Raw genomic sequence first — 27,896 nt, 5'->3', positions numbered from 1 at the left:
ATATAGAGCAGAAATCTAAGTGATCTTTCAGGGATAGTCTTGTGGTAATATGATGACAACATGATGGTAATATGATAAATAATATATAGTATAAATATACTATAGTCTTTCCTACGAGGAACTCCCATAAGCTGTCTGTCAACTACCCTCCCGTGACTGAGGTGGGGGAGCATGAACTTAATACACGTGGTAAATAAGATCATACCCAAAGGTCAACGGTCAGTTACAGGGTCCTCTGGCTCTTTGCTAGGCTCCCTCTGCTACAACCCTTTGGGATCACTGAAATCAAATTTCATGGATGGAAACTTGACACCAGCCATGCAGTGTAGACACGCCACGGAGGAGGGAACTATTAATTCACTAGCGGGGGGAAGCCCTGGAGGAGATATTCCTATCTTAATTAGCCTGCCCGTTACAACAACAAAAATGTGTCCTAACGCAGCAACCTTTTTCTGCACCAGTAGGGTGTGACGAAGTTAGAATGCAATCACGATGTAGGCCTATGTGATGTCTTAAGAGTCTGACGATGTAAAACCATTTAGCTACAGTAGTACTAATGACTCTGACTATCCCCAATCCAAAGGCCTGGTTTTAGGATGCGTCAAGAGAGGGCATGGGAAGGAAGGACATCTAGACAGACATCAGTGCCGCTTTCACACGTTGAAGACCAGGATAGAAAGCCACTGTTGCCTGGCAACTGGGCCGAACATTGTACATGCTCTTGGGAAACGCAGCCTGCCCTGCTTTGACGTAACCCCCTTCAGTGTAATTTGTGTAAAATATAAATCCATTTTACCTTCAATATTGGCAGGGGGAGTAGAACATAATAATGGGAAGGGATGCAGCTGAAATCGACAATACCCTGCAGTATCAGACCTGTTTAGTGCTAGTATACACCATAGGAAAGATTAGAAGATAGGCCTATGTAATTAACCGTTTAGACATACGTTCAAACATTTTTAATTTCAGGAGAACAAATGTTTTGGGTCAGGTCAAGTAATCTCCAACAGAGACAACCGTTCAGTTGTACAGACAAATCAGTCTCAAATTGTAAGAAACATACCGTACACCTCTACAGGCACCGAGTCTTCTCAAGGTAGCATCTCAAGACTTACCTTGACGCATGCTCCTCACCTAGTCATGGCATACAGTGGTAAACCCGTTCACACCAGCATGTGCCTCAGACAGTTTATAACGGCTGCCCAAAAGGTCAAGAATCTGAGTAGTCATTAAACCCTCCCTGAATAAGATGAACGATTGAGTCCCATGAATGCTGCTCTGACAAAGTACAGCATGTGTGTTTGAGGAGGGGTTATGGTAAGACTGGGAGGGGTATACAAATACAAATATTCTGAATCAGTGTGTGAGATATAGTAGCGGTGAGCTGTCACTATAACCACAGTTGGCAAAGATTTGTGTAGCACAAATCCTGAAGTTCGTTTTAGTTCTAAGGTTCAAAATGAAGGTTATTAGCTTTCCAAAAGAGTTGAGGGTTTTTATCTACTGAAGGAGTTCCGTGATAAGGTGGCCATGAGCCATGATAATTTCATTACACTATCACATGGTGAAAGGTGACAAATCAATAAAGCTAGTGGAAGAATGAGAAAGATACGCTAGTCAATAATTATCTACACCAGCAATCATCAACTAGATTCAGCCGCTCGCCGATTTTTTATTGAGGGGATAGTTGGGAGGCCAGAACATAATTACAAATAATTTGTAGTAAAGAAATGTGTAATACTGCAGTAATTTGTAGACAAGAAGAAGCCCAAACAGATATATTTGACTAAAACAATCATTTCAAACCTTGCTTACATTAGTACATGATCACGTCCTCTATCTATTATGCGTGGGAATACTTGGGAACAGATTTCCTAAATTAAAATGCTTGGAGCTGATTTCCTGTTGTTTTTTAAAATTGTATTTTTATGTCCAACAATGAAAATTAAACACATTCTCTCTCTCTCCAACTGTTTTTTCTTTGCACAGAAAACTTGGGGGCCAATTTGGCCCACCTGCGGGGCCGCCAGTTGGGGAGTCCTGATCTACACAATTCTTCTGGTCGATGGCTAGAAAGAATGTGGCCTCTGAAATGGTTGGGCACCCATTGAAATCAAATCGTCTAGGATGGCACGTGCTGTTGTTTGACAGGTGAACCTTGAAACATGGAATCAGTCTAGAGATTTGGAACGTTGTAACCTGACCATAAGAGCTTGATAAATAAAACACTACAGAAATGCAAAGGTTGCAAATAACACTCAAAATATACTGAACAAAAATATAAAACACAGCATGTAAAAAGTGTTGATCCCATGTTTTATGAGCTGAAATAAAAGATTCCAGACCTTTCCATGCGCACAAAAAACATATTTCTGTCAAATTTTGGGCACAAGTTTGCTTATATCCCTGTTAGTGAGCATTTCTCCTTTGCCAAGTTAATCTATCCACCTGACAGATGTGGCATATCAAGGAGCTGCTTAAACAGCATGATCATTACACAGGTGCACTTTGTGTTGGGGACAATAAATGGTCACTAAGGTTGTGTGTACACTTGACACTTACATGCGAGTTCTGCTATCAGAAAACGAGGCTCGCATTGAATCGACGGGTCTAGACACACAAAAGACGCCTTGTGGTCTGATTGTGTTGAGATCGGTCTGACCACTTCAGGTGGTGGTCAGGGACGCATTGTGTGCGGATTTCTCCTTAGTCTGGAAGCAATCAGGCTACTGAAAGTGCATACAGCGGGCGACATCATCAGCACTCCTCCCACAAGTTTCCAGCAAACTTGTGTTTTGGGAAGAAGAGACACGTTTTCATTATAACGTTGGAGGAAATATACCTAGCATGTACAGTAAACACGCCTCAAATGCCAGCTAGCTAATTTAGAATTTAAAAAAGTGTTTGACGAGAGTTATGGTAACTCCTTTGCAATCCCATAGCGTTGCTTGCTATGCTAACGTGCTGGCTAGCTACTTACAATTGAAGTCGGAAGTTTACATACACTTAGGTTGGAGTCCTTAAAACTCACCTTTCAACCACTCCACAAATTTCTTGTTAAAAAACTATAGTCTTAGCAAGTCGGTTAGGACATCTACTTTGTGCATGATACAAGTAATTCTTACAACAATTATTTATAGAGATTATTTCACTGTATCACAATTCCAGTGGGTCAGAATTTTACATACATTAAGTTGACCGTGCTTTTAAACAGCTTGGAAAATTACAGAAAATTATGTAATGTTTTTTTTTTGTTGTAATGGCTAATTGACATCATTTGAGTCATTTGGAGGTGTACCTGTGGATGTGTAACGGATGTGAAACGGCTAGCTAGTTAGCGGTGGTGCGCGCTAAATAGCGTTTCAATCGGTGACATCACTTGCTCTGAGACCTTGAAGTAGTGGTTCCCCTTGCTCTGCAAGGGTCGCGGCTTTTGTGGAGCGATGGGTAACGATGCTTCGTGGGTGACTGTTGATGTGTGCAGAGGGTCCCTGGTTCGCGCACGGGTATGGGCGAGGGGACGGTCTAAAGTTATACTGTTACACGGGCCTACACCTTTATTTGGCACAGCCCAGAGCAGCCTTGATTTCCACATCCACTGGTTTTTGATCCAGTCCGTACCAAATCTGAACCAATGATAGACGTTTATGTTTGGTTCAGATTTTGTCCAGACTTGATTTAGCCCAAATATAGACATCCATAAATTACATATTTAATTCAGAACCAGAAAAGGTGCCTCATTTTAACATCCTGAAAATACATAACATCTGGAAAATACCTATTTTCACCTTTCATTCAGAACCTAAATTGAACCTAACTTCAACATCTGGAAAATATATATATTTTCAACATCCTTTTGCTTACTGGGACTATTCTAGTTTTACAGAGGGCAGCATTTTTTCGTCTTACCTAGGGTGGCAGAACTGCAAGGACCGGCCCAGGTTGTCACACCATACTGACTGGTTTTCTGAACCTGTACCTTAAAAAAAGTAGGGGTGTGTATATGTGACCAACAGATGCATAGCTGTATTCCCAGTCATGTGAAATCGATAGATTAGGGCCTAATGAATTTATTTCAATTGATTTATTTCCCTATATGACATGTAACCCAGTCAAATATTAAAAATTGTCGCATGTTGCGTTTATTTTTGATCAGTGTACAATGTTACAATTTTTTTTAAAGTTAAATGTTAGCAACCGAAACGCTGGGTTCATCATTTGAAACAATGAATGTTTAGATAAATGATAGACAACACCGTCATCAGCGATTTTTACATAGCACTCGCTGGCTAAATGTGTTACATTAGCTTGCTAACTAACAAGCAAGCTGTATTTCAATCAATACAAATAAATATCAATGACAGCAAAACACCTTCTGCCTCGCTAGTATGCTAACAAACTATATAATTAATGAGCTTACGTCCGCGTGGTCCTCCTTCCACGAAGCGAATGTTCACCTCGCCGTGCTGCGGTTCATCAGCAAAGCTACCGCGTGAGGTTACATTGAACCAATGGCAATGTACTAATGTAGATTCAAGAGCGTGTCATGATCCCAATGGCTTGTTAAATGTCAAATCAACACACATCGGCTTCTATTTTCTTGTACTTTGCTGATTCGAAGGGAGTAAATTAACATCTCACCGTGATCAGACGCGTGCGTCTCTTTTCATTCGGCTAACTATGGAGGAGACCGAGGTCATGCTCGCGATACGAACCGCCCATTTTCCTTGACAGCTCGCTTTCTTCACACACTGCTAACATGCGGCTATTACTGCTAATAATAGTCTTCCGTCACAAATTATGTGCATCATCTTGAATAATAGCAGGGAAGGCTTATTTGGCGGTTTACCTTAAAAATCATGGATCATACAGGACACACAGGAATTCACCAAATATATATACATTTATTTTAGTCCAGCATCGGCACTGTACATCACGCCAGACAGTGTTGCACAGACTGATTTGTCTGTCATTTTGCCCAATGTGTGATGCAATCTTCATTTCTCAGACATTGATTGATTACCCTGCCCCTTTGATATGCAAATATCGGACCAGAACACCCTGATGTGATGCAAACCAGCTGGATTGATGTGTAACCCACCCCCCTTTGCTGTTTGCCAAAATAATCCATCCACCTGACAGGTGTGGCATATCAAGAAGCTGATTAAATATCATTATCCTTACATAGGTGCACATTGTGCTGTCAACAACAAAAGGCCACTAAAAGATGCAGTTTTGTCACACAACACAATGCCATAGATGTCTCATGTTTTGAAGGAGTGCAATTGGCATGCTGATCAAAGAAATGTCCACCAGAGCTGTTGCCAGATAATTTAATGACCCTTTCTCTTCCATAAGCTGCCTCCTGCATCATTTTAGAGAATTTGGCAGTACGTCCAACCGGCCTCACAACCAGACCATGTGTAACCACGTCAGCCCAGGACCTCCACATCCAGCTTCTTCACCTGCGGGATTGTTTTGAGACCAGCCACCCGGACAGCTAATGAAACTGAGGAGTGTATCTGTCTATAATAAAGCCCTTTTGTGGAAAAAACTCATCCTGATTGGCTGGGCCTGGCTCCCCCCAGACCCACCGACTGCCTAGTCACGTGAAATTCATAGATTTAGGAAACATTTATTTATTTCAATTGACTGATTTCCTTATATGAACTGTAACTCCATAAAATTGTTGCATGTTGTTTATATTTTTGTTCAGTATAAATGTTGCTGCCACAATTAGCTTGTGTCGTGTCCCTCCATTGCAGCACCCTGGGTTGCAGTTTCCCAGGTCTCTCCCCCTCCACTGGGCTAGATGAGTCACATCTAGCTAAATTGATTGTTATTCTGCAGAGCCAGTGGCAGGAAAACCTTTGAGGGAAAAAACGATATACACTAATGCAACTGCTACAGAAATAGCAGACACCCTCTCAATTACTACACTTGGTGCTAAGTGATTGGACAGGCAATGGCCAATCACATCAGGCCTAACCATGTACACTTTCTCAGTCTTAACATCTGTATCACCTTCTGAACTCTGGGACTGACTCCTTTTAATCCTGCAGACTGGCCTCAAGAAAATATTTGCTTCAGTTTGTCATTGCTAGACTTTTTTGACATTACAAATCATGTGGCAACATTTGATGCACCCCAAAGTACAAAACAAGTTCCTGTTTCAGTTTATTATTTCATAAACATATTGTAATCTCACATACATAGTAAGCATAATGACATCCCTCTGAACACCACAGGGGCAAAGTAAGTAGTGATATAATTAGCATCTCCATAGAATGGCCTTATTGCAACTACAGAGGTGGCAACATATTGAGAATACTAATTTTTCAAAAAAGGGAGGGTAAATTACTGCCGTCTAATCACAACATAGTCCAGAAAGGCACTGTCTGACTAGGCGTTCAATTCTGATCAGGTCCAATATGAATTCTGCCAGCTGGGACCCTGGGGTCCTAAGATGAATTAAATCCTTATGAATCTGTAAGGGATCTCTTTCCTCATGCCAGACCGGGTAATTCAGAGTATTGATATTAAAGGAAGGAATTAAAGAACAACGAATGAGTAGGCTATGACGAAAGAAAAAAGTTCATCATTGGCCCCAAGAAAAGGTCTGACGTGAAAGTGTCTCGTGCAGCCTCAGTTGAGCTGCCTGATTATCGAGTTTATGTCCGTCCCTCTGGGTCCTGGGTTGCCTATGTCCTTCAGAAGACCTGCCTTGTCCCTGGCAGCGTGTCGAGCCACAGACAGCTTGAACGGCCATATGAAGTTGCTGACCACCCGGAAGTTCTTCCCCACAGAGTAGATCTCATGGATCAAGTCCTCCAGACAGATGATACCATACTTGCCTGAGAGGAGAGGTATGGAGAGGTATGATGTAAACATTGTAATGAATATGTATCTCAATGAAAATCACGGTGGTAAATGATCTGCAGGACAACTTTGCTACACTACTATTTTGACATGCATATACAAGACTTGTAACTCCACACGCTGATAAAAAAATACACATTATAAATTGTGATCCTCACCCATATGCTGCTCAATGAGTGTGTTGTCTGTGAGAGCGACCCTTCGCTTGTCAATCTTGGCCTGTCCTCTTTTCAAGATCAACTCACGAACTGACTTCAAATTGGGAAACCTGTTAAATTTAAATAATTTGCCATTGTTATTACAATACATTGTCCAACTAGTTGATTCCACACGTCAGGGTGGATTCATCTCAATACATGAAGTAGATTTGCTGTTCAAATGAGTCCCTAGGTCCCCAAAGTCTGACCCCCATTCTCACTTACCCCCATGCTACATAGGGCTCAACCATTTTCAACATGGCCATAGAAGTCTTGTTAACTTTGACAAAGGCACCGCTGAAGATCTTTCTCAGGCGTAACATCTGGATTACCTTCTGAACTCTGGGACTGACTCCTTTGATCCTGCACAGAGAGAGAACAGATTAAAATATTACTCCAGTATTCAGCCTGACCACTAAAGAGGAGCTGATGGAATACTGCATTTCTAGATGATTGTGACTGCATAGCCACTTACTGTGAGTATAGAATAGTCAGGCAAGATTTGCTAAGCTTTATTTGCACCACTTTTAGAATCACATCATGTTACTACAGATTTCAGTCACTCACTCTCTGATGCGGACAGCGAAGGCCAGTCTGTTCTTTGCAGGGGGCATGGCTGGAGCTGGTCTGTGACCTGCTCTCCTGATACGGGTCTCATCGCGATGCTTTCTATGGCTATCCTTCAGGAAGTCCTCCAAGCGCTTGAACTTCAAGGGTTTCCCTTTAGATACCTGAATGGATACATTTACACTTGTTGATGGCCTACAACTTTATACAAATCAAAACAATCATAGGTAAGTGATTAAAAGGCCACCATGGTAAAATATTGACCCCTCCAGTGTGTTACCTTTCTCTTCTCAAGAAGTGCACGTTTGGCCTCAGTGGCTTTGATGGCTTGGTATGCTTTCCTCTTCTTCAGAAGGTTCTCAGGAACCAACTTTATCACCCTCTTCACTCTAAGCACAACATTTAATAAACACTCATATCATACAGAGAATACAGTGAGATAAGGACAAAGTCCACAGAACTATCGACAAGATTATTCCCATATCCATCTGCACCAAAAACCATGACACGGATCTGATTCATGAGTGAAATGAAGTTACCCAGCTAACAGTAGCTAGCAAACTTGGTTATTATAAATTACCTTTGCAGGCAAACCAAATAACACAAATTTAGCTCTGGCATTCTGGTCACATTACATAATTATTTGATAGCAGATTTTGTTTCGTGTTACTTGTGTCGAAACATTAAAATGTAATTATTTAAGTTGGCGTTGCGTTACGGCTAATGGAATATCATGCCTATGTGAAACATACGCAATTATCTAGCTCTCTGTAATGAGCATCTTTCAGACAAATCATACAAATACATGGCTTGACGGAATCCTGTTAGTCTAATTTCACATTTATGCTATAGACATTTTTGGAAAATTATAAATGTAGCAAAGGATGGACTTAGATCAACATGTAAACAAATACGTACTCAGACTCCTGCTCTGCCATTACGAATCCCGACGTGTGAGTGAAAACGTGTGCCGGCGCAGACAAATGACGTCATCAAAGACTCCCCAGCCCTTGCTCAATCTGCCACCTTGTGGAGTGGAGTGCGAAAAACAATAACTGCTCTCTTCCTCAAAAAAAAAAAAAATATATATATTTTGTGCATTCAGTCTTGAATATATTTCCTACGTGAGAATGTTTATCACAGGTGGCTGGTGGCACCTTAACTGGGGAGGACAGGCTCATAGTAATGGATGGAACAAATTAATTTATAAAGCCCTTTTTACATCAGCAGATGTCACAGAGTGCTTATACAGAAATCCAGCCTTAAAACCCCAAACAGCAAGCAATGCAGACGTAGAAGCATAGTGGCTAGGAAAAACTCCCTAGAAAGGCAGGAACCTAGGATTAAACCTAGAGAGGAACCAGGCTCCGAGGGATGGCCATTCCTCTTCTGGCTGTGCTGGCCATTGAGGCCATATGGTTTCCATGTGTTTGATATCATTCCATTCCAGCCATTATTATCAGCTGTCCCCGTCTCAGCAGCCTGTGATGTGTATGAATAGTAAAATGTGTTCTTTGAACTGTGGACCCTGACTTCTTGGTAAAACAGACCATTTTCTCTCACACTGGTGCAAACATCTCTATACTGGTGCCAGTACCACTAATACAAGGCTATCCCACTAACTAGCTATGTGAACTTGATTTCCGAGATAGCCTTCAATACGCATTCTTGAAAAATAAAGCATTCATAAGAGCCTGTTCCGTGCAACCGCTTTTCAGATATATGGTGATATTGCAAGTAGTTACAGCACACTGGGCAGACCGAGGCAAAGCACTGCTTGCTTCTTTGCCCTCTCCCCATGAACGAGCATCGTACTGAACTTCTGTCATTGTACGTGCACGAGCTAAACTGTTTGCGTAGGGAGATGTTGAAAATGGCGGAGTATAGAGACCAACGCGACAATTAAAATATTAGTTAACCGTGAATGACAATTTCAAAACAAACGCAAGTTCTATTTCGGAATAACTTAATTTAAGGAGAGACATGGAGTATAGTTGAACACATCGAATTGGTTTTGAAACTGGCTTTGAATTAGCTAGCGTTGCTAATCTCGCTAGTTTCAATAGTGATTTTTTTATTTTTTTTTAATCGCAGGTTTGTTTGTCAACAGCTGACGTTTAGCCACCAACCAACTTTTCCCTTACCAGTGCCAAACTACAGCACCAGATCACATTGTCCATAGCGTGTGGAAGAGACTTACGGAGCGGCGGATCAGAAAATCAAGGCAACCGAACTAAGGTTAGCTGGTAGGCTAGCTCACGGCTTTAGCTGACAAATATTTACATTAAATTAGCCACTTAATGCATAGTAATTGTGCATCTAACGTGACAACTCTGATAGCTAGATTGCATTGAAATCGAGTAAATACAGAAGAGAATCACCAATCAACTTATAAGGGGCCTGACAAAAGGGTAAGTTAGCTAACTAAGCACAACACCTTGCAAAATTGCAGCAAAATAGTTTGGACTAAAATACCCTATTTGGCCGCTGATGGCGAGCTAGTAACTAGTAGCGGAGGATAAAACGTGGACAAGTTACCCAGAGAACATTAGCCAGCCAATCAATATCACATTCAATTACAGCAATGTATTTGTTATAACATGTTAAATTGTGAGATTGCAAACAAGTTGATTTGTTTGAGGATCTAAACATCCGCTGCAGATCTTTTGATTAAGGCATTTTAATCCTTCTTGAACTAGTGGATGTGTGCATTTTGGCAGTCACTCATTATTTAGTAGAGCACGTGCCTTTTGTTTGCAAGACGGCTATATTCTAGCGATACAATTCATTGTTTTCATTAGTGCAACTAACCCTCTTTGGTTAATCAAAATTGTATTGTATCTTGTTCAGGACCAGGCTAGAACATTAAAATGTTTTGCTAGCCACCTGTGCCAGTTGAATTGGGCATATTTTTCGGTCTAGTTAGGTAATCAATTAGGGATACATTTATGACGACGATAAATTGATTGATAGGTTTGCACCAATTGCGTGATTGGAATGGAGGGTGAGGCTCAATTATGCAATTATTGCGTTGGCCGCACCACCTGTGAGTGAGGCATTTCGTTCGGTTCAAACACCAGTAGTCATGTTAGTCGACAACTTTTAGGTATTTTATTGCACTTTACAGCATTGTACTTTTTTTGAATTGATATTAGCTTTGTGGGGGAGTATTTATGAATCCATTTAAATTCTTGTTTCTTTATGTGCGTTTTGGTTGTTAGTGCAGTGCAAGTAGACTAGGCCTAACGAAACGTGTATTGTGCGTAGGCTATAGGCTACGAGCCTAGACCTCAAGGACGGAAGTCAATGCAATCAGGCCTCAACAATGCAGGTCAAAGTTAATAATCACTTCACAAGCATTTTGTATTTGCTATCAGCTTTTGCACAACTATCAAGTTCCGGAACAAAAAGTTGATATTTGACCAGTTTTCCCAACTTAATCACATGTTAATACTGTTTCTTCTCCCTTGCTGATTTTCTTTCTGCATGCAAAGGGAAAGTAAGATATGTATCACACTGGAAGAATTATGATGGCGGGGTGTTTGTGAAATGAACAATATGAAGCAAGAATCCACACCCTTGTGTAACCAGGAACATTCCAATATAGTAGCAGATGCATTGATTTGAGCATTCATCAGTAGAGGGAGATATGACTGTTGGACACAGTTATTGTGTTTTCCTGTGTTGCAAAGAGGAGGAAGATGGTCATGGTTAGAGTAACCAAAAGGTTTCTTGTTCGAATCCCAGAGCCGGCAAGGTGGACAAATCTGCCGTTCTGCCCTTAAGCAAAGCAGTTAACCCTCACAGCAACTGCTCCCTGGGTGCCGATGGTGACGATTAAGGCAGCCCCCACCTCTCTGATTCAGAGGGGTTGGGTTACATGCGGGATGCATTCAGTTGTGAAACTGACTGTTTAATTAACACTTTTTTGTGACATTATTTTGACCTGTAGGAGCATTTGATATTACAGTATGCTCATAAAGGGGGAGAGGATGTTGGGGGAGCTATGTCAGTCCAGATATTTTAAGATTTGCCTAAAAGCGCAACCATTCTCAACAGCCTTTTCAGCGTTGTCATGTTTAAAGCATTCCTTTTCACAAGCTTAGTGAGTCATTTGTTTTTTTTAACCCTGAGGCACATGCAGTAGGCTAAGGATTTCAGGTGTGCATTTAGCAAAGTGGTTCATATTGTAGATGACAATATCAAGTGAATGTAATAGCCTAAGAAGTTGAGATATATTATAGTGAAAATTGGCCTTTATGATTAAATGGTACCATTGATGCATGATCCAAACCCTTGTGAGGGTGATCAGATTTGTGGGTGTGTGTTGGCGAGTGAAAGGAACGGAGTGGGGCGCTCAGCTGTGCCTCCCCAGCCGTCAGAAAGCTGACCTACATTCTCCTCTCCCTGGAAAGAAAGCTTGTGCAGCAGACTGTGAATTTGTGGGGGTAGGGAAGGAAATATAGGGAGCGAGAGAGAGAACGAAGGAAGAGAGCATTGTGGCACACTCACAGAGCAAGCTGAGGAACCAGATCCCAGTGTCCCATTTCTTATCGGGGCACGCTAGGAAGAGAACTGAGACAACAGTTTGTACAGTGGGACTGAGCTGTGGGAGGGAGCTGCTTGGCTGGGGTTTGGCAGGCAGTGTGACTGACTCACATGGCCCTCCCTTCAACTTGTTGTGGTGAGGGGGGGGGGGGGGGATGACTTTTCTCTACTACAGTAGCATCTGCTGACTGGATCCGTGCCCTCAGGAGTCATTTTAACAGATTTGAGAAACGGTAGTGAAAGTCTCAACCCCAAAGTTTAAAGTACAGGATGTTGTAACCGGTTCAGTGTGGGTTTTTGTTCAGCTCCCCAGATGGGGATCAATGTATGGCCTGTCAGTTATATAATATTTCCTCACAATGGAGGGATGAGCTTTAGGCTATTGGCTGCTATCGCATAACGGTGCCTGTCTTGTGTTCTCTGTACCTGTTGGATATTTTTGGTTGCTGATTTCTCAGAGAGTATTCCCCCACAACTGTCGCCTCAGGCTGAGGTTAAAGTAGTTATTTTTGTATTTATTTGTATTTTTTCACCTTTATTTAACCAGGTAGGCAAGTGGAGAACAACTTCTCATTTACAATTGCGACCTGGCCAAGATAAAGCAAAGCAGTTCGACACATACAACGACACAGAGTTACACATGGAGTAAAACAAACACAGTCAATAATACAGTATAAACAAGTCTATATACGATGTGAGCAAATGAGGTGAGATAAGGGAGGTAAAGGCAAAAAAAGGCCATGGTGGCAAAGTAAATACAATATAGCAAGTAAAACACTGGAATGGTAGATTTGCAGTGGAAGAATGTGCAAAGTAGAAATACAAATAATGGGGTGCAAAGGAGCAAAATAAATAAATACAGTAGGGAAAGAGGTAGTTGTTTTGGCTAAATTATAGGTGGGCTATGTACAGGTGCAATAATCTGTGAGCTGCTGTGACAGTTGGTGCTTAAAGCTAGTGAGGGAGATAAGTGGTTCCAGTTTCAGAGATTTTTGTAGTTCGTTCCAGTTATTGGCAGCAGAGAACTGGAAGGAGAGGCGGCCAAAGAAAGAATTGGTTTTGGGGGTGACCAGAGAGATATACCTGCTGGACCGTGTGCTACAGGTGGGTGATGCTATGGTGACCAGCGAGCTGAGATAAGGGGGGACTTTACCTAGCAGGGTCTTGTAGATGACATGGAGCCAGTGGGTTTGGCGACGAGTATGAAGCGAGGGCCAGCCAACGTGAGCGTACAGGTCGCAATGGTGGGTAGTATACGGGGCTTTGGTGACAAAACGGATGGCACTGTGATAGACTGCATCCAATTTGTTGAGTAGTGTATTGGAAGCTATTTTGTAAATGACATCGCCGAAGTCGAGGATTGGTAGGATGGTCCGTTTTACAAGGGTATGTTTGGCAGCATGAGTGAAGGATGCTTTGTTGCGAAATAGGAAGCCAATTCTAGATTTAACTTTGGAGATGTTTGATGTGGGTCTGGAAGGAGAGTTTACAAGTCTAACCAGACACCTAGGTATTTGTAGTTATCCACGTATTCTAAGTCAGAGCCGTCCAGAGTAGTGATGTTGGACAGGCGGGCAGGTGCAGGCAGCGATTGGTTGAAGAGCATGCATTTAGTTTTACTTGTGTTTAAGAGCAATTGGAGGCCACGGAAGGAGAGTTGTATGGCATTGAAGCTTGCCTGGGGGGTTGTTAACACAGTGTCCAAAGAAGGGCCAGAAGTATACCGAATGGTGTCATCTGCGTAGAGGTGCATCAGAGACTCACCAGCAGCAAGAGTGACATCATTGATGTATACAGAGAAGAGTCGGTCCAAGAATTGAACCCTGTGGCATCCCCATAGAGACTGCCAGAGGTCCGGACAGCAGACCCTCCGATTTGACACACTGAACTCTATCAGAGAAGTAGTAGGTGAACCAGGCGAGGCAATAATTTGAGAAACCTAGGCTGTCGAGTCTGCCGATGAGGATGTGGTGATGTGCCTTGGCTAGATCAATGAATACGGCTGCACAGTAATGTTTCTTATCGATGGCGGTTAAGATATCGTTTAGGACCTTGAGCGTGGCTGAGGTGCACCCATGACCAGCTCTGAAACCAGATTGGTTTATTATTGCCCCCCCCATGACCTTGAATATGGAGCTGCATGATTAAGATGGAGTTAAAACTGTTTTGCTATGTTCTAAGTCATGTTTTTTTTTAACTGGCTAGCGTTCAGTTACGTCAGTGAGGTTGATGTGTTTTTACATTTTAGGTTGTTTTGGTCACTTGAGGTGTCATGGCTAAACTCTTGCACCTCTCCAGGGCTAGACTGCCATATGGACTACATATCCCTAGGTCTACACATTAATCCACATTGTTTATTTTTGACTTTAAAACTAGTGTGTTAGTTGGAGTAGGCTGCCTTGGATAGGTTAAACAAGAAGAGATTGGTCAAGAGAGAAATATTTGACATAAACAAACTACGACGAATGAGTTTTGCATGCACTTAATCCTGAAATAACCTGCCACTGACCCATCTGGGCTGTGTCATACTAGTGTCTAAAGTTCAACCATGTTTTATGCAAGAACTATAAGTTTACAGAAACATACAAGTGTCTTAGATTCACATTGTAATGAATTGAATTTAGTTTTCCATAACGTCATGCCTTTTTGGATTTGGTCCAGCGACTATAAATCAAGAAAGAGGTCATAGCAGCTCGTAATAAAGCATATTGGACAGCGCTCTCTGTGTATGAAATACATTTTTAATCATTTGGGATTGATGGTGATTATAAGGAAGCCATAATTTGCATCAACAAGCGAGTTGAGCCTATTTTGAGAGGGAAAATATAAAATCAATTATTTGCCACTATTTCTCACCTCCAATTAGTAACTTTAACCTGGTCTTGATTTCACCTAGAGCCCTACACCTGTCTTGTTTCAGCAGAAATGCAGGTCACTAAAGTGTGGTTACTCAAGCACTCAAATTGTTTTGCCAATACCGTAAGTGCCTGGGTGCACTGGACAGGCTATAAATCTCAAGGAAAAACTGGTTTGGAAGCAGTACAAAGGAATTATCTCACCCTGGCACGCTAGCCCCCTCAGTGTCATTGACTTTTTATGGCGACAACCGAGTTCATAATCTCTCTCACACAAACAAACCCTCCTCACTCTATGGAGGTGTCATTGATGATGCTGTCCTTAGTGAATGGTCCGCCATGTTCACATACAGATACATTTCTTTCCTTGTATCCTTCCCAACCTCTTTTCAGACATTATGCCATTCAGTTAAAATGACAGGCAGCGTCAGTCTGACACATCATTCTATCCACCACATTCATCCTTTGGTTTATTTTTTTATTTCACCTTTATTTAACCAGGTAGGCTGGTTGAGAACAAGTTCTCATTTACAACTGCGACCTGGCCAAAGTAAAGCAAAGCAGTGCCACACAAACAACAACACAGAGTTACACATGGAATAAACAAACATACAGTCAATAATACAATAGAAAGTCTATATACAGTGTGTGCAAATGAGGTAGGGTAAGGGAGGTAAGGCAATAAATAGGCCATAGTGGTGAAATAATTACAATATCAAATCCAAATCAAATTTTATTTGTCACATACACATGGTTAGCAGATGTTAATGCGAGTGTAGCGAAATGCTTGTGCTTCTAGTTCCGACAATGCAGTAATAACAAGTAATCTAACTAACAATTCCAAAACTACTGTCTTGTACACAGTGTAAGGGGATAAAGAATATGTACATAAGGATATATGAATGAGTGATGGTACAGAGCAGCATAGGCAAGATACAGTAGATGGTATCGAGTACAGTATATACATATGAGATGAGTATGTAAACAAAGTGACATAGTTAAAGTGGCTAGTGATACATGTATTACATAAGGATACAGTCGATGATATAGAGTACAGTATATACGTATGCATATGAGATTAATAATGTAGGGTAAGTAACATTATATAAGGTAGCATTGTTTAAAGTGGCTAGTGATATATTTACATCATTTCCCATCAATTCCCATTATCACTCCAGTGTTTAATTGCTATATACCTCACACTCAACGTCAACAAAACAAAGGAGATGATTGTGGACTTCAGGAAACAGCAGAGAGGGCACCCCCCTATCCACATCGATGGGACAGTAGTGGAGAGGGTAGTAAGTTTTAAGTTCCTCGGCGTACACATCACGGACAAACTGAATTGGTCCACCCACACAGACAGCGTCGTGAAGAAGGCGCAGTAGCGCCTCTTCAACCTCAGGAGGCTGAAGAAATTCGGCTTGTCACCAAAAGCACTCACAAACTTCTACAGATGCACAATCGAGAGCATCCTGTCGGGCTGTATCACCGCCTGGTACGGCAACTGCTCCGCCCACAACCGTAAGGCTCTCCAGAGGGTAATGAGGTCTGCACAACGCATCACCGGGGGCAAACTACCTGCCCTCCAGGACACCTACACCACCCGATGTCACAGGAAGGCCATAAAGATCATCAAGGACAACAACCACCTGAGCCACTGCCTGTTCACCCCGCTATCATCCAGAAGGCGAGGTCAGTACAGGTGCATTATAGCAGGGACCGAGAGACTGAAAAACAGCTTCTATCAAGGCCATCAGACTGTTAAACAGCCACCACTAACATTGAGTGGCTGCTGCCAACACACTGACTCAACTCCAGCCACTTTAATAATGGGAATTGATGGAAAATATATCACTAGCCACTTTAAACAATGCTACTTAATATAATGTTTACATACCCTACATTACTCATCTCATATGTATATGTACAGTGGGGGAAAAAGTATTTAGTCAGCCACCAATTGTGCAAGTTCTCCCACTTAAAAAGATGAGGCCTGTAATTTCACAGACTTGTAACTTCTTCTTTAAGAGGCTCCACAGTCCTCCACTCGTTACCTGTATTAATGGCACCTGTTTGAACTTGTTATCAGTATAAAAGACACCTGTCCACAACCTCAAACAGTCACACTCCAAACTCCACTATGGCCAAGACCAAAGAGCTGTCAAAGGACACCAGAAAATTGTAGACCTGCACCAGGCTGGGAAGACTGAATCTGCAATATGTAAGCAGCTTGGTTTGAAAAAATCAACTGTGGGAGCAATTATTAGGAAATGGAAGATATACAAGACCACTGATATTCTCCTTCGATCTGGGGCTCCACGCAAGATCTCACCCCGTGGGGTCAAAATGATCACAAGAACGGTGAGCAAAAATCTCAGAACCACACAGGGGGACCTAGTGAATGACCTGCAGAGAGCTGGGACCAAAGTAACAAAGCCTACCATCAGTAACACACTACGCCGCCAGGGACTCAAATCCTGCAGTGCCAGACGTGTCCCCCTGCTTAAGCCAGTACATGTCCAGGCCCGTCTGAAGTTTGCTAGAGAGCATTTGGATGATCCAGAAGAAGACTGGGAGAATGTCATATGGTCAGATGAAACAAAAATATAACTTTTTGGTAAAAACTCAACTCGTTGTGTTTGGAGGACAAAGAATGCTGAGTTGCATCCAAAGAACACCATGCCTACTGTGAAGCATGGGGGTGGAAACATCATGCTTTGGGGCTGTTTTTCTGCAAAGGGACCAGGACGACTGATCCGTGTAAAGGAAAGAATGAATGGGGCCATGTATCGTGAGATTTTGAGTGAAAACCTCCTTCCATCAGCAAGGGCATTGAAGATGAAACGTGGCTGGGTCTTTCAGCATGACAACTAGCTAGCCATTTCACATCACATCGTTACACCAGCCTAATCTCGGGAGTTGATAGGCTTGAAGTCATAAACAGCAGAGCTGCTGGCAAAACGCACGAAAGTAATGTTTGAATGAATGCTTATGAGCCTGCTGGTGCCTACCATCGCTCAGTCAGACTGCTCTATCAAATCATAGACTTAATTATAACATAATAACACACAGAAATACGAGCCGTAGGTCATTAATACCTAAGGCGGCCCAAACTGTTGCATATACCCTGACTGCGTGCAATGAACGCAAGAGAAGTGACACAATTTCACCTGGTTAATATTGCCGGCTAACCTGGATTTCCTTTAGCTAAATATGCAGGTTTAAAAATATATACTTCTGTGTATTGATTTTAAGAAAGGCATTGGTGTTTGGTTAGGTACACGTTGGAGCAACGATTGTCCTTTTTCGCGAATGTACACTGCATCGATTATATGCAACGCAGGATAAACTAGTAATATCATCAACCATGTGTGATTACACTAGTGATTATGATTACATTTAATGCTAGCTAGCAACTTACCTTGGCTTCTTACTGCATTCGCGTAACAGGCGGGCTCCTCGTGAGGCAGGTGGTTAGAGCGTTGAACTAGTTAACCGTAAGGTTCTAAGATTGAATCCCTGAGCTGACAAGGTAAAAATCTGTCGTTCTGCCCCTGAACAAGGCAGTTAACCCACCATTCCTAGGCCGTCATTGAAAATAAGAATGTGTTCTTAACTGACTTGCCTACTTAAATAATGATTGAATAAAGGTTGTACAAAAATACATTTAAAAAATGGCAAAATCGGTGTCCAAAATTACGGATTTTCGATTGTTATGAAAAATTAAATCGGCCATTCCGATTTAATCTAGTCCACATCTACATCCCAAAACATGGGGCCAGTGATATGGGAGGATGGAATGATAGGCTGGAGGACACTCACAGGACTCTCAAGTGACATGGAACCACAAGGTAATGGAAAGCAGTTCCTCCAACATCCGGATGCCGAGGCAGTGATTTTCATCCTCGACCAGGAGAAGGTGTGGTCATGACTTTGGAGCCACGGAAATCCGAGGATGACTTTTGTGTACAGGAGCAGTGATGATGAGGAAGGGAAGGATTTCTTGGTGCATGGTTCCCATGGTGAGGGTGAGTGGTGCTGTGATAGTGCTGGATCCCAATGGTTGTTTATCCAGGGCTTGGACTAGAAAAGGAGAGGAGAGAGGGTACACTGCAGGCACGAAGACCTGGTCAATAAAATTCCCCGCAGCACCAGAGTCCACTAGAACTGTAGAAACAACACCTGAGGGACAGCCAGCCAGTGAAATGGAAATCAGGAAGGGTTTGGCGGGAAATGATGATATTACTCTGAGACTGATGATCACGGGGCTGTCCCTCTGCCCCAGTGGACTTCGGATTGGGATGTACAAAACATGCCGCTCTGCGGCGGAGAGGTGTGTAACCCCTATCTTCATGTGTTCAGGATCTGCCCCAGGACGTCCAAAAGAGGGTGAGGGGAGCCACTGCGATGAGTGCGGCCAGGGACTCTGTCTGGACCTCCTCGTGCAGTTCCCTTTGAAATAGGGTGCTGAACGCCGGCTCATTCCATCCGCTGGAGGCTGCCACAGTCCGGAAGGTGAGGGCATACTCCGCAACGGTCTGGGCACCCTGCCGGAGTTGGAGTAGTCGTTCACCTCCAAGTCTGCCCTCCGGTGGATGGTCGAAGACCGCCCTGAACAGAGCCATGAACCTCTCGTAGGAACCCATCCATTCCTCTCCTCTCTCCCAGATGGTTGTAGCCCTCATTCATAGTTGTGCCAGCTGATCATGGTGTTTGCGGATTAGATGTCCTTGTTCGTCGACCGTCTGGGAGACGTCCTTATCTTTTGCTGCTTCCATTTTTGAAGTGGGAGTATTCTGTAACGTATATGCAGGGATTCAGGACACAGGTGCAGAAGGTGAGTTTAATAATAATCATGAAGATAATACAAAACACGAGAAGTGTACTGAACGTAACCAAAACAAATACAAATACTGCCTGACTACTGAGGCTACAGAGGTCTTTATGAAGGGAGAGTAATCAGGGTTGTGATGAAGTCCAGGTGTGCTTAACGATGGGGAGCAGGTGTGCGCAATGTTTGTTGTCAGGACTGGCCACGTCGAGCGCCGGAGCGCGAGTAGACTTGCCAGTGAGCAGAAATGCATGTGGGGATGCTGTGTATTTGTGAGCACAGTAACTTCAAAGTCTTGACATGTAGTAAGTATCTCAATAAAACAAAAATCCCTGCTCTCTAATTCATATTTTGCGTGCGGTAATGATGTTCTGCTCGCTCAAAGGCACACTTTCAACTCGAGTTTAAAAGTTTTATTTGCGCGTCCCCTGCTGCCTCTGCGTTCGCGGGACCCATCCTATGCTTGCTCCACCACATTATGCGCTATCTACTGGCTTGTGTGCTTGCGGGACCCATCCTCTGCACTTACTCAATTATGCTTCATCTTGCTCAACAGCGCCATCTCGCGAGGACTCGACTTTAGAGATCGATTTGAAACCATAGTTCTCATATTTATCATAAAGTTACTGTTACACTGTGTTACTCTAGTAACAACATTATATTAAGTTGTTACTTGGTCATTTAGTAGGCCTAATTGCATAGTATTGAGGTGACCCTAACATCTTTTGACACAAGCTGTAATAAGTCTGAACAACATTCTAATGGTGTTTAAATTGATATAGCTTCTCTTTTGCCTTGTTTAAAATGAACTGATATAGCTTAAATGTACATTTTGGTGTCCCAGATTGGCCTCCAGTAAACACTGAATTTTCTCTTTCAGGTCCAGCTCGCTCGCCCCTCCCCAAGTGGGATGGTGTTACATGACGGGGAGGCCATGGCGCCGTAGCCCCCTTTCCTGGATCCTGCCTGCCTGCCAGCCCGCCACACCACCACCCCCCTCAGAGCAGAGGACCACCGCCACAGCAGCCCCCCCATGAGTCACCCTCTGGAGCCCTAGATCAAGTATGTGTGGACCCAGTCTTCCCCTTTTATATATACTGTACTTACCTCAAGTGCATCCCCTGGTTGCTGTCTATGTTTCTTGCTTCATAGGTGGGGTTCCTTGCCTGTCCCCTTAACTTGCGATGCGCACAATTTGGTTGCTGGACACGGGAGTTCTCAAAAAAAATGCCTCCATTTACAGGTTGCTAATGAGTGCATTTCACACTACTTTTGGATTGTAATTAGATTTTAATGCTCATATGAATGTCCTGCTTAGTATGTTTGTCATCACAAATCAACTGTATTATATATATGTTTTAAAGACTTCAACCAGTAAAATGGCTCTTTGACTAGCTTTGCTATTAGCCTATGTCAATGATCGTTAGAATTCTAGCTAACGACTGCTGCATCCAAAATAGGTATTTTGCAAAGATCACGACCAAAATAATCTTAGCGACTGTTTAAAACAACATTTCAAGTGTATTGTATGACGACTCAAATATATGGCTCCGGTTACAACAACCTATGAATGTTTCTTCGTGGTGCTCACTGACGATTGGTAACTTCCTGCTTTCTGCATCCAAAAGGCGCGCACATCCATGAGTGAAGAAAAGGGCCATATAGGCCAGGTTCATTCGTAAATATATAAGAAGGAAATTGGATTGATTGCTCAATTACTTTATTCATCTACCCCCTCCTCTTCAAACTCTTCCCCCCTACAGTGCCTTGAAAGAGTAAATATCAATACTTCAAAATGCCATCGCTATGATCTGTTTTTTCTGTCACTGATCATCAGAAAGTTGATAGAATAATATGGCAGAAACGTGACTTTACACTGACGTACTCACTATTATATTGTTTACACCTTGGTGGACAGTCCTATCAGATCAGTGAGGGGGACACAGACCGGTCAAATCAATCGATCAATAACATTTTAATTGTCACATGCTGCATAAAGAATAGGTGTAGGCTAACAGTGCAATGCTTACTTAAGGCCCTTCCCAACAATGCAGAATACATTAAAAACAGTAATAATAATAGAAAAAATATACTGAACAATAATACAACTGCAACATGTAAAGTGTTGGTCCCATGTTTCATGAGCTGAAATAAAAGATCCCAGAATTGTTCCTTAAAAAGCTTATTTCTCAAAAATGTTGGGCACAAATTTGTATGCATCCCTGTTAGTGAGCTTTTCTCCTTTGCCAAAATAATCCATCCACCTGACAGGTGTGGCATATCAAAAAGCTGATTGAACAGCATCCTCTTTACACAGATGCACCTTGTGATGGGGACAATAAAAGGCCACTCTAAAATGTGCAGTTGTCACACAGCCCAATGCCACAGATGTCTCAAGTTTTGAGGGAACGTGCAGTTGGCATGCTGACTGCAGGAATGTCCACGAGCTGTTGCTAGACAATTGAATTCTAATTTCTCTACCATAAGCTGCCTCCAATGTGGTTTTAGAGAATTTGTCAGTGCATCCAACCGGCCTCACAACCGCAGACCATGTGTAACCACGGCAGCCCAGGACCTCCACATCTGGCTTCTTCAGCTGCGGGATCGTTTGCACCTTTATGAACAGAGTGCCCCATGGTGGTGGTGGGGTTATGGTATGGGCAGGCATAAGGTACCTACAACGAACACAATTACATTTTATCGATGGCAATTTGAATGCACAGAGATACCGTGATGAGATCCCGAGGCCCATTGTCGTGCCATTCATCCACCGCCATCACGTCATGTTTCGGCATGATAATGCACTAGAGGTCGACCGATTTTTATGATTTTTCAACGTCGATACTGATTATTGGAGGACCAAAAAAGACGATATTTTATTTATTTATTTATTTGTAATAATGGCAATTACAACAATACTGAATTAACAATTTTATTTTAACGTAATATAATACATAAATAAAAATATTTTATCTCAAATAAATAATGAAACATGTTCAATTTGGTTTAAATAATGCAAAAACAGTGTTGGAGAAGCAAGTAAAAGTGCAATATGTGCCATGTAAAAAAAGCTAATGTTTAAGTTTCTTGCTCAGAACATGAAAGCTGGTGGTTCCTTTTAACATGAGTCATCAATATTCCCAGTGAAGAAGTTTTAGGTTGTTGTTATTATAGGAACTATAGGACTATTTCTCTCTATACCATTTGTATTTCATATACATTTGACTATTGGATGGTCTTATAGGCACTTTAGTATTGCCAGCCTAATCTCTGGAGTTGATAGGCTTGAAGTCATAAACAGTGCTGTGCTTCAAGCTTTGCGAAGAGCTGCTGGCAAACACAGGAACGTGTTGTTTGAATGAATGCTTACGAGTCTTCTGCTGCCTTCCACCGTTCTGTCAGACTGCTCTATCAAATCATAGGCTTAATTATAATATAATAACACGCAGAAATACGAGCCTTTTTAAATATGGTCAAATACGGAAACTATCATCTCGAAAACAAAAAGTTTATTCTTTCAGTGAAATACGAAACCGTTCCGTATTTTATCTAACGGGTGGCATCCATAAGTCTAAATACTCCTGTTACATTGCACAACCTTCAACGTTATGACATAGTTATGTAAAATTCTGGCAAATTTATTACGGTCTTTGTTAGGAAGAAATGGTCTTCACACAGTTCGCAACGAGCCAGGCGGCCCAAACTGCTGCATATACCCATATAGACTGCTTGCACAGAACGCAAGAGAAGTGACACAATTTCCCTAGTTAATATTGCCTGCTAACATGATTTTTTTTTTAAATTAAATATGCAGGTTTTAAAAAATTAGACTTGTGTAATTATTTTAAGACAGTGCTTTTTTCACGAATGTGCTTGTTAAATCATCACCCGTTTGGTGAAGTTGGCTGTGATTCGATGATAAATTAACAGGCACCACATTGATTATTTGCATTGCAGGACAAGCTAGATAAACTAGTAATATCGTCAACCATGTGTAGTTAACTTGTGATTATGTTAAGATTGATTGTTTTTTATAAGATAAGTTTAATGCTAGCTAGCAACTTACCTTGGCTCCTTGCTGCACTCCCATAACAGGTGATCAGCTTGCCACGCAGTCTCTTTGTGGAGTGCAATATAATTGGCCGTAATCGGCATCCAAAAATGCCGATTACCGATTGTTATGAAAACTTGAAATCGGCCCTAATTAATCGTACATACCAATTAATCGGTCAACCTCTATAATGCACTGCCCCATGTCGCAAGGATCTGTACACAATTCCTGGATGCTGAAAATGTTCCTAGTTCTTCCATGGCCTGCATACTCACCAGACATGTCACCCATTGAGCTTGTTTGGGATGCTCTGGATTGACATGTACAACAGTGTGTTCCAGTTCCCTGCGATATCCAGCAGCTTCTCACAGCCATTGAAGAGGAGTGGGACAACATTCCACAGGCTGATCAACTCTTTGCGATGGAGATGTCACGCTGCATGAGGCAGATGGTCACACCAGATACTGGCTGGTTTTCTGATCCACACCCCTACCCTTTGAATAAGTTATGTGACCAAACAGATGAATATCTGTATTCCCAGTCATGTTAAATCCATAATGAATTTATTTCAATGGACTGATTTCCTTATATGAACTGTTGCATGATGCGTTTCATGTTATTGTTCAGTGTATAAACACAAGGAATAAATACACAATGAGCAATGATAGCTTGGATATATACACGAGGTACCAGGTGCAGGGGTACGAGTAAATTGAGGTAGATATGTACATATAGGTATGGGTAAAGTGACTAGGCAACAGGATAGATAATAGACAGTAGCAGCAGCGTGTGTGTGTGTTGGAGTGTCAATATGTGTGGGTAGAATCCAGTTTGTGTGCATAGTCAAAAAAAAGTTTGTGATAAAAGGGTCAATGCAGATAGTTCCGGTAGCTATTTGGTGAACTATTTAGCAGTCTTATGGCTTGGAAGCTGTTCAGGAGCTTTTTGGTCCCAGACTTAGCACTCCGGTACCGTTTGCTGTGCGGTAGCAGAGAGAACAGTCTATGACTTGGGTGGCTGGAGTCTTTGACAATTCTTAGGTCCTTCCTCTGACACCACCTGGTATAGAGGTTCTGGAAGGCAGGGAGGTTGACCCCAGTGATGCACCTAGGGCTGTTGCGGTGACCGTATTACTGCCACATTGGCAGTCATGAGTCATGTAAATTTCCATGTGACTGTTGAGTCACGGTAATTTCTTATGCACTCTGGACATGCGTTGGTAGTAGCCAACTTGCTAATGACCATTAGATCCTAATGGCCTGGTATTCAGGGCTCTATTTATTGTCTCATGGCTCTATTGTTCCTTCATCAGGTCCTAATGGCCTGGTACTCAGGGCTTTATTGTCCAACAGGTCCTAATGGCCTGGTACTCAGGGTTCTATTGTCCCTCTATCAGTTCCTAATGGCCTGGTACTCAGGGCTTTATTGTCCCCCCCATCAGGTCCTAATGGCCTGCTACTCAGGGCTCATCTATTGTCCCTCAACCACCCTGACAGCAATGCAAATGCAATCGTAAATCACGCTTTTAAAACTCACCTCACTGTGACTGATCAATTTGAAGAAAGAAGTTCAGCAACAGGTTGAAACAGTGTAAAGCATGGTTGTTGTGGTTTCAAAGCACCCATACACATATTTGAGTTTATGCATAGGCTTATGAGCCCAAGCCCAGAAAAACAACCCTGAATTAAAATTGTGATTGTGCCATTATACAATACATAGCCTGCCGCATATTACGCTTGGCAGAAAAACATCAAACTAAAACTAATTTAAGATGTCTTTGGTACATAATTGGTCTTAGCCTATACTCCAAAATTAAACAAGCTAGAGTAATCGTCTTTGAGTGTGGACTGTATTATGCATAATGGACTTGGTTACCTTATGCGACACTCCAAAATATATATCCATGAATCTGGGAGAGAATGTATAGCCCGTAGGCGATGCTGTTGGTTTATTGATAGCCTACAATTAGTGAATTTGTATTTGATTTTGAATAGGGATTAAAAAAATATTTTCATAATTAATTTGCTGACACATTAGCTATATGGAATATCTCACCACCATGCGTTTCCATCTCCTCTCTCTCCTTCAGTCCTTTAACGATCACACAGATGGGCTGTTAACCGTTTAGTGAAACATGTTTTGGTTATGAAAACATGTTACTATCAATGTTCCCCAACGGATTTCACTTGTTTTTCTAAATTTAGCACTGGGTAGCTGCAGGAACAAGGTTGGAGGGCCAATGACATACAGAGTTTGGGCGTAATATCACCTGTCAGGGAGCGAGAGCATGCTCCTCATACAGTGGTTGATGTGTGGAGTGGAGTAAGTGCTCAGCTGCTCATATCAAGCACATGTTCCAGTATAAAACCGAAAGTGTGTGTTCGCTATCCGAGTGCATACAGATGACATGTGTTTTTTTCTCCTGCCCCTGTTCCTGCCCATTTGATAATGGGCCATTCTAAATCTAAACAAATGTTTACATATTAGTAAAGACTAGATTCAATTGAGAATAATCACTTGATGAGAGAACAGCTGTGCAGCCTGAGACAAGGAATCATCAGTAGCCTATTGTCACACCATACAGCCCATATATGTTTTGATTTCTCAGACATTCTAAGGTTTGTATCATTCACAACTAAAGTTGCCAAATAACTCTAAATCTAGCATATTGGACCTGTTTCAAATGATCACTTTTACGCTCAACATAGCCACTTCATATGTGCACTCGTTCTGTAATGGGAAAGATATCCTTTCTAATTCATTCAGGTAAGTTCAATGATATTTTTCTTACTGTAAAATCATATAAAATAATGACACTGTACTTATAAGCATATCTTGTCAGCTAAATTAACAAGTCTAGAGCCTATATAGCAGGGAGCATAGCCAGATAACATCGGTCTACAGTAGGCCAACTCATATACTGTTCTCCTGAAATACTTTTTCTTCATTACATAATGATTCTTTAGACCTGCCTAAAATAATGGGTTTATTGTGATGGTGTATATTAAATTATTTATTAGCCATTTTTAAATGTAGATGTTCCAAAGGTTCACATCAGTGGCTTGTATGTGTGGAGGCCTGGAGATGCTAAACGAATTTATGTTAATTAACGGTCAATTACTGTGAGACCGGCAGTCTTTAGCATGACAATAACCGGCTGACAAAATGTCATGACTGCCACAGCCCTAACTGGGCCCTACGCACTACCCTCTGTAGCACCTTGCGGCTGGATGCTGAGCAGTTGCCATACCAAGCGGTGATGCAGCCAGTCAAGATGCTCTCAATGGTGCAGCTGTAGAACTTTGAGGATCTAAATGCCAATGACAAATGTTTTCAGCCTCCTGAGGGGGAAGATGCGTTGTCTTGCCCTCTTCCCGACTGTGTTGGTGTGTTTGGACCATGATAGGTCCCTAGCGATGTGGACACCGAGGAACTTGAAGCTCTCGACCCGCTGAACTACAGCCCCAGTCGATGTGAATGGGGGCATGTGCGGTCCTCCATTTCCTGTAGTCCACGATAAGCTCCTTTGTCTTGCCCACGTTGAGGGAGGGGTTGTTGTCCTTGCACAACACTGCTAGGTCTCTGCAGCATATATCTATCTATATGCTGCTGCCTGCCACATGTAATCACATTTACTGTAGCAAGGCATCACCAACCCATGATATACTGATAGGAGTCATATGCTCCATAACATACTCTGGCACTGGGAAACCAAACCAGCATTGTGACATTTGTTTCCGTTTGGAGAATACTGCTTCTTTTATTTATTTTTATTGAACCTTTTTGACAGGGAGTCAATGCTGAGACCAAGGTCTCTCTTCCAGATGAGCCCTGTATAGCGCCACAATAAACATCAAAATACAATAAACACATTAAACTACACATTCATATGCACATTCAAATATACATTTATTATACACAACAATACATTAAAAGCAAAACACAATCATAAAAAAAAGACCCAT

At 42.1% G+C, this 27,896-nt stretch overlaps 3 protein-coding genes across 8 annotated transcripts in view; 1 reads left to right on the top strand and 2 right to left on the bottom strand.

Moving 5' to 3' along the window:
* Positions 1-4,952, bottom strand: part of slc5a6a (solute carrier family 5 member 6a) — a 32,677-nt gene extending 27,725 nt beyond the window's left edge. For 2 of the 5 annotated variants that reach the window (XM_036985105.2, XM_036985101.2), the window contains exon 1: positions 4,421-4,952. The gene's annotated coding sequence lies outside the window, so the exon portion shown is untranslated. Of the gene's footprint in view, positions 1-3,909 lie in introns of all 5 variants that reach the window. The other 3 variants (XM_036985102.2, XM_036985104.2, XM_090243007.1) reach the window with 3 other exon arrangements.
* Positions 4,953-6,173: 1,221 nt separating this feature from the next.
* Positions 6,174-8,602, bottom strand: rpl7l1 (ribosomal protein L7-like 1). Its single transcript, NM_001160672.2, is given in 6 exon segments — positions 6,174-6,854; positions 7,038-7,147; positions 7,302-7,439; positions 7,644-7,807; positions 7,924-8,032; positions 8,562-8,602. Coding segments are annotated over 6 exon segments (750 nt in total). The 5' UTR covers positions 8,582-8,602; the 3' UTR covers positions 6,174-6,645.
* A 757-nt stretch (positions 8,603-9,359) lies between these two features.
* Positions 9,360-27,896, top strand: part of LOC110529656 (nuclear receptor coactivator 1) — a 100,440-nt gene continuing 81,903 nt past the window's right edge. Inside the window, exons 1-2 of one of the 2 annotated variants that reach the window (XM_021612060.3) lie at positions 9,360-9,881; positions 20,761-20,942. The gene's annotated coding sequence lies outside the window, so the exon portion shown is untranslated. Of the gene's footprint in view, positions 10,055-20,760; positions 20,943-27,896 lie in introns of both variants that reach the window. The other variant, XM_021612063.3, reaches the window with a different exon arrangement.

Source organism: Oncorhynchus mykiss, chromosome 8 (genome assembly GCF_057628025.1).
Source record: "Oncorhynchus mykiss isolate SJ-2025 chromosome 8, ASM5762802v1, whole genome shotgun sequence".
Taxonomy (NCBI): domain Eukaryota; kingdom Metazoa; phylum Chordata; class Actinopteri; order Salmoniformes; family Salmonidae; genus Oncorhynchus; species Oncorhynchus mykiss.
This window is presented reverse-complemented; position numbering and strand designations above follow the sequence as displayed.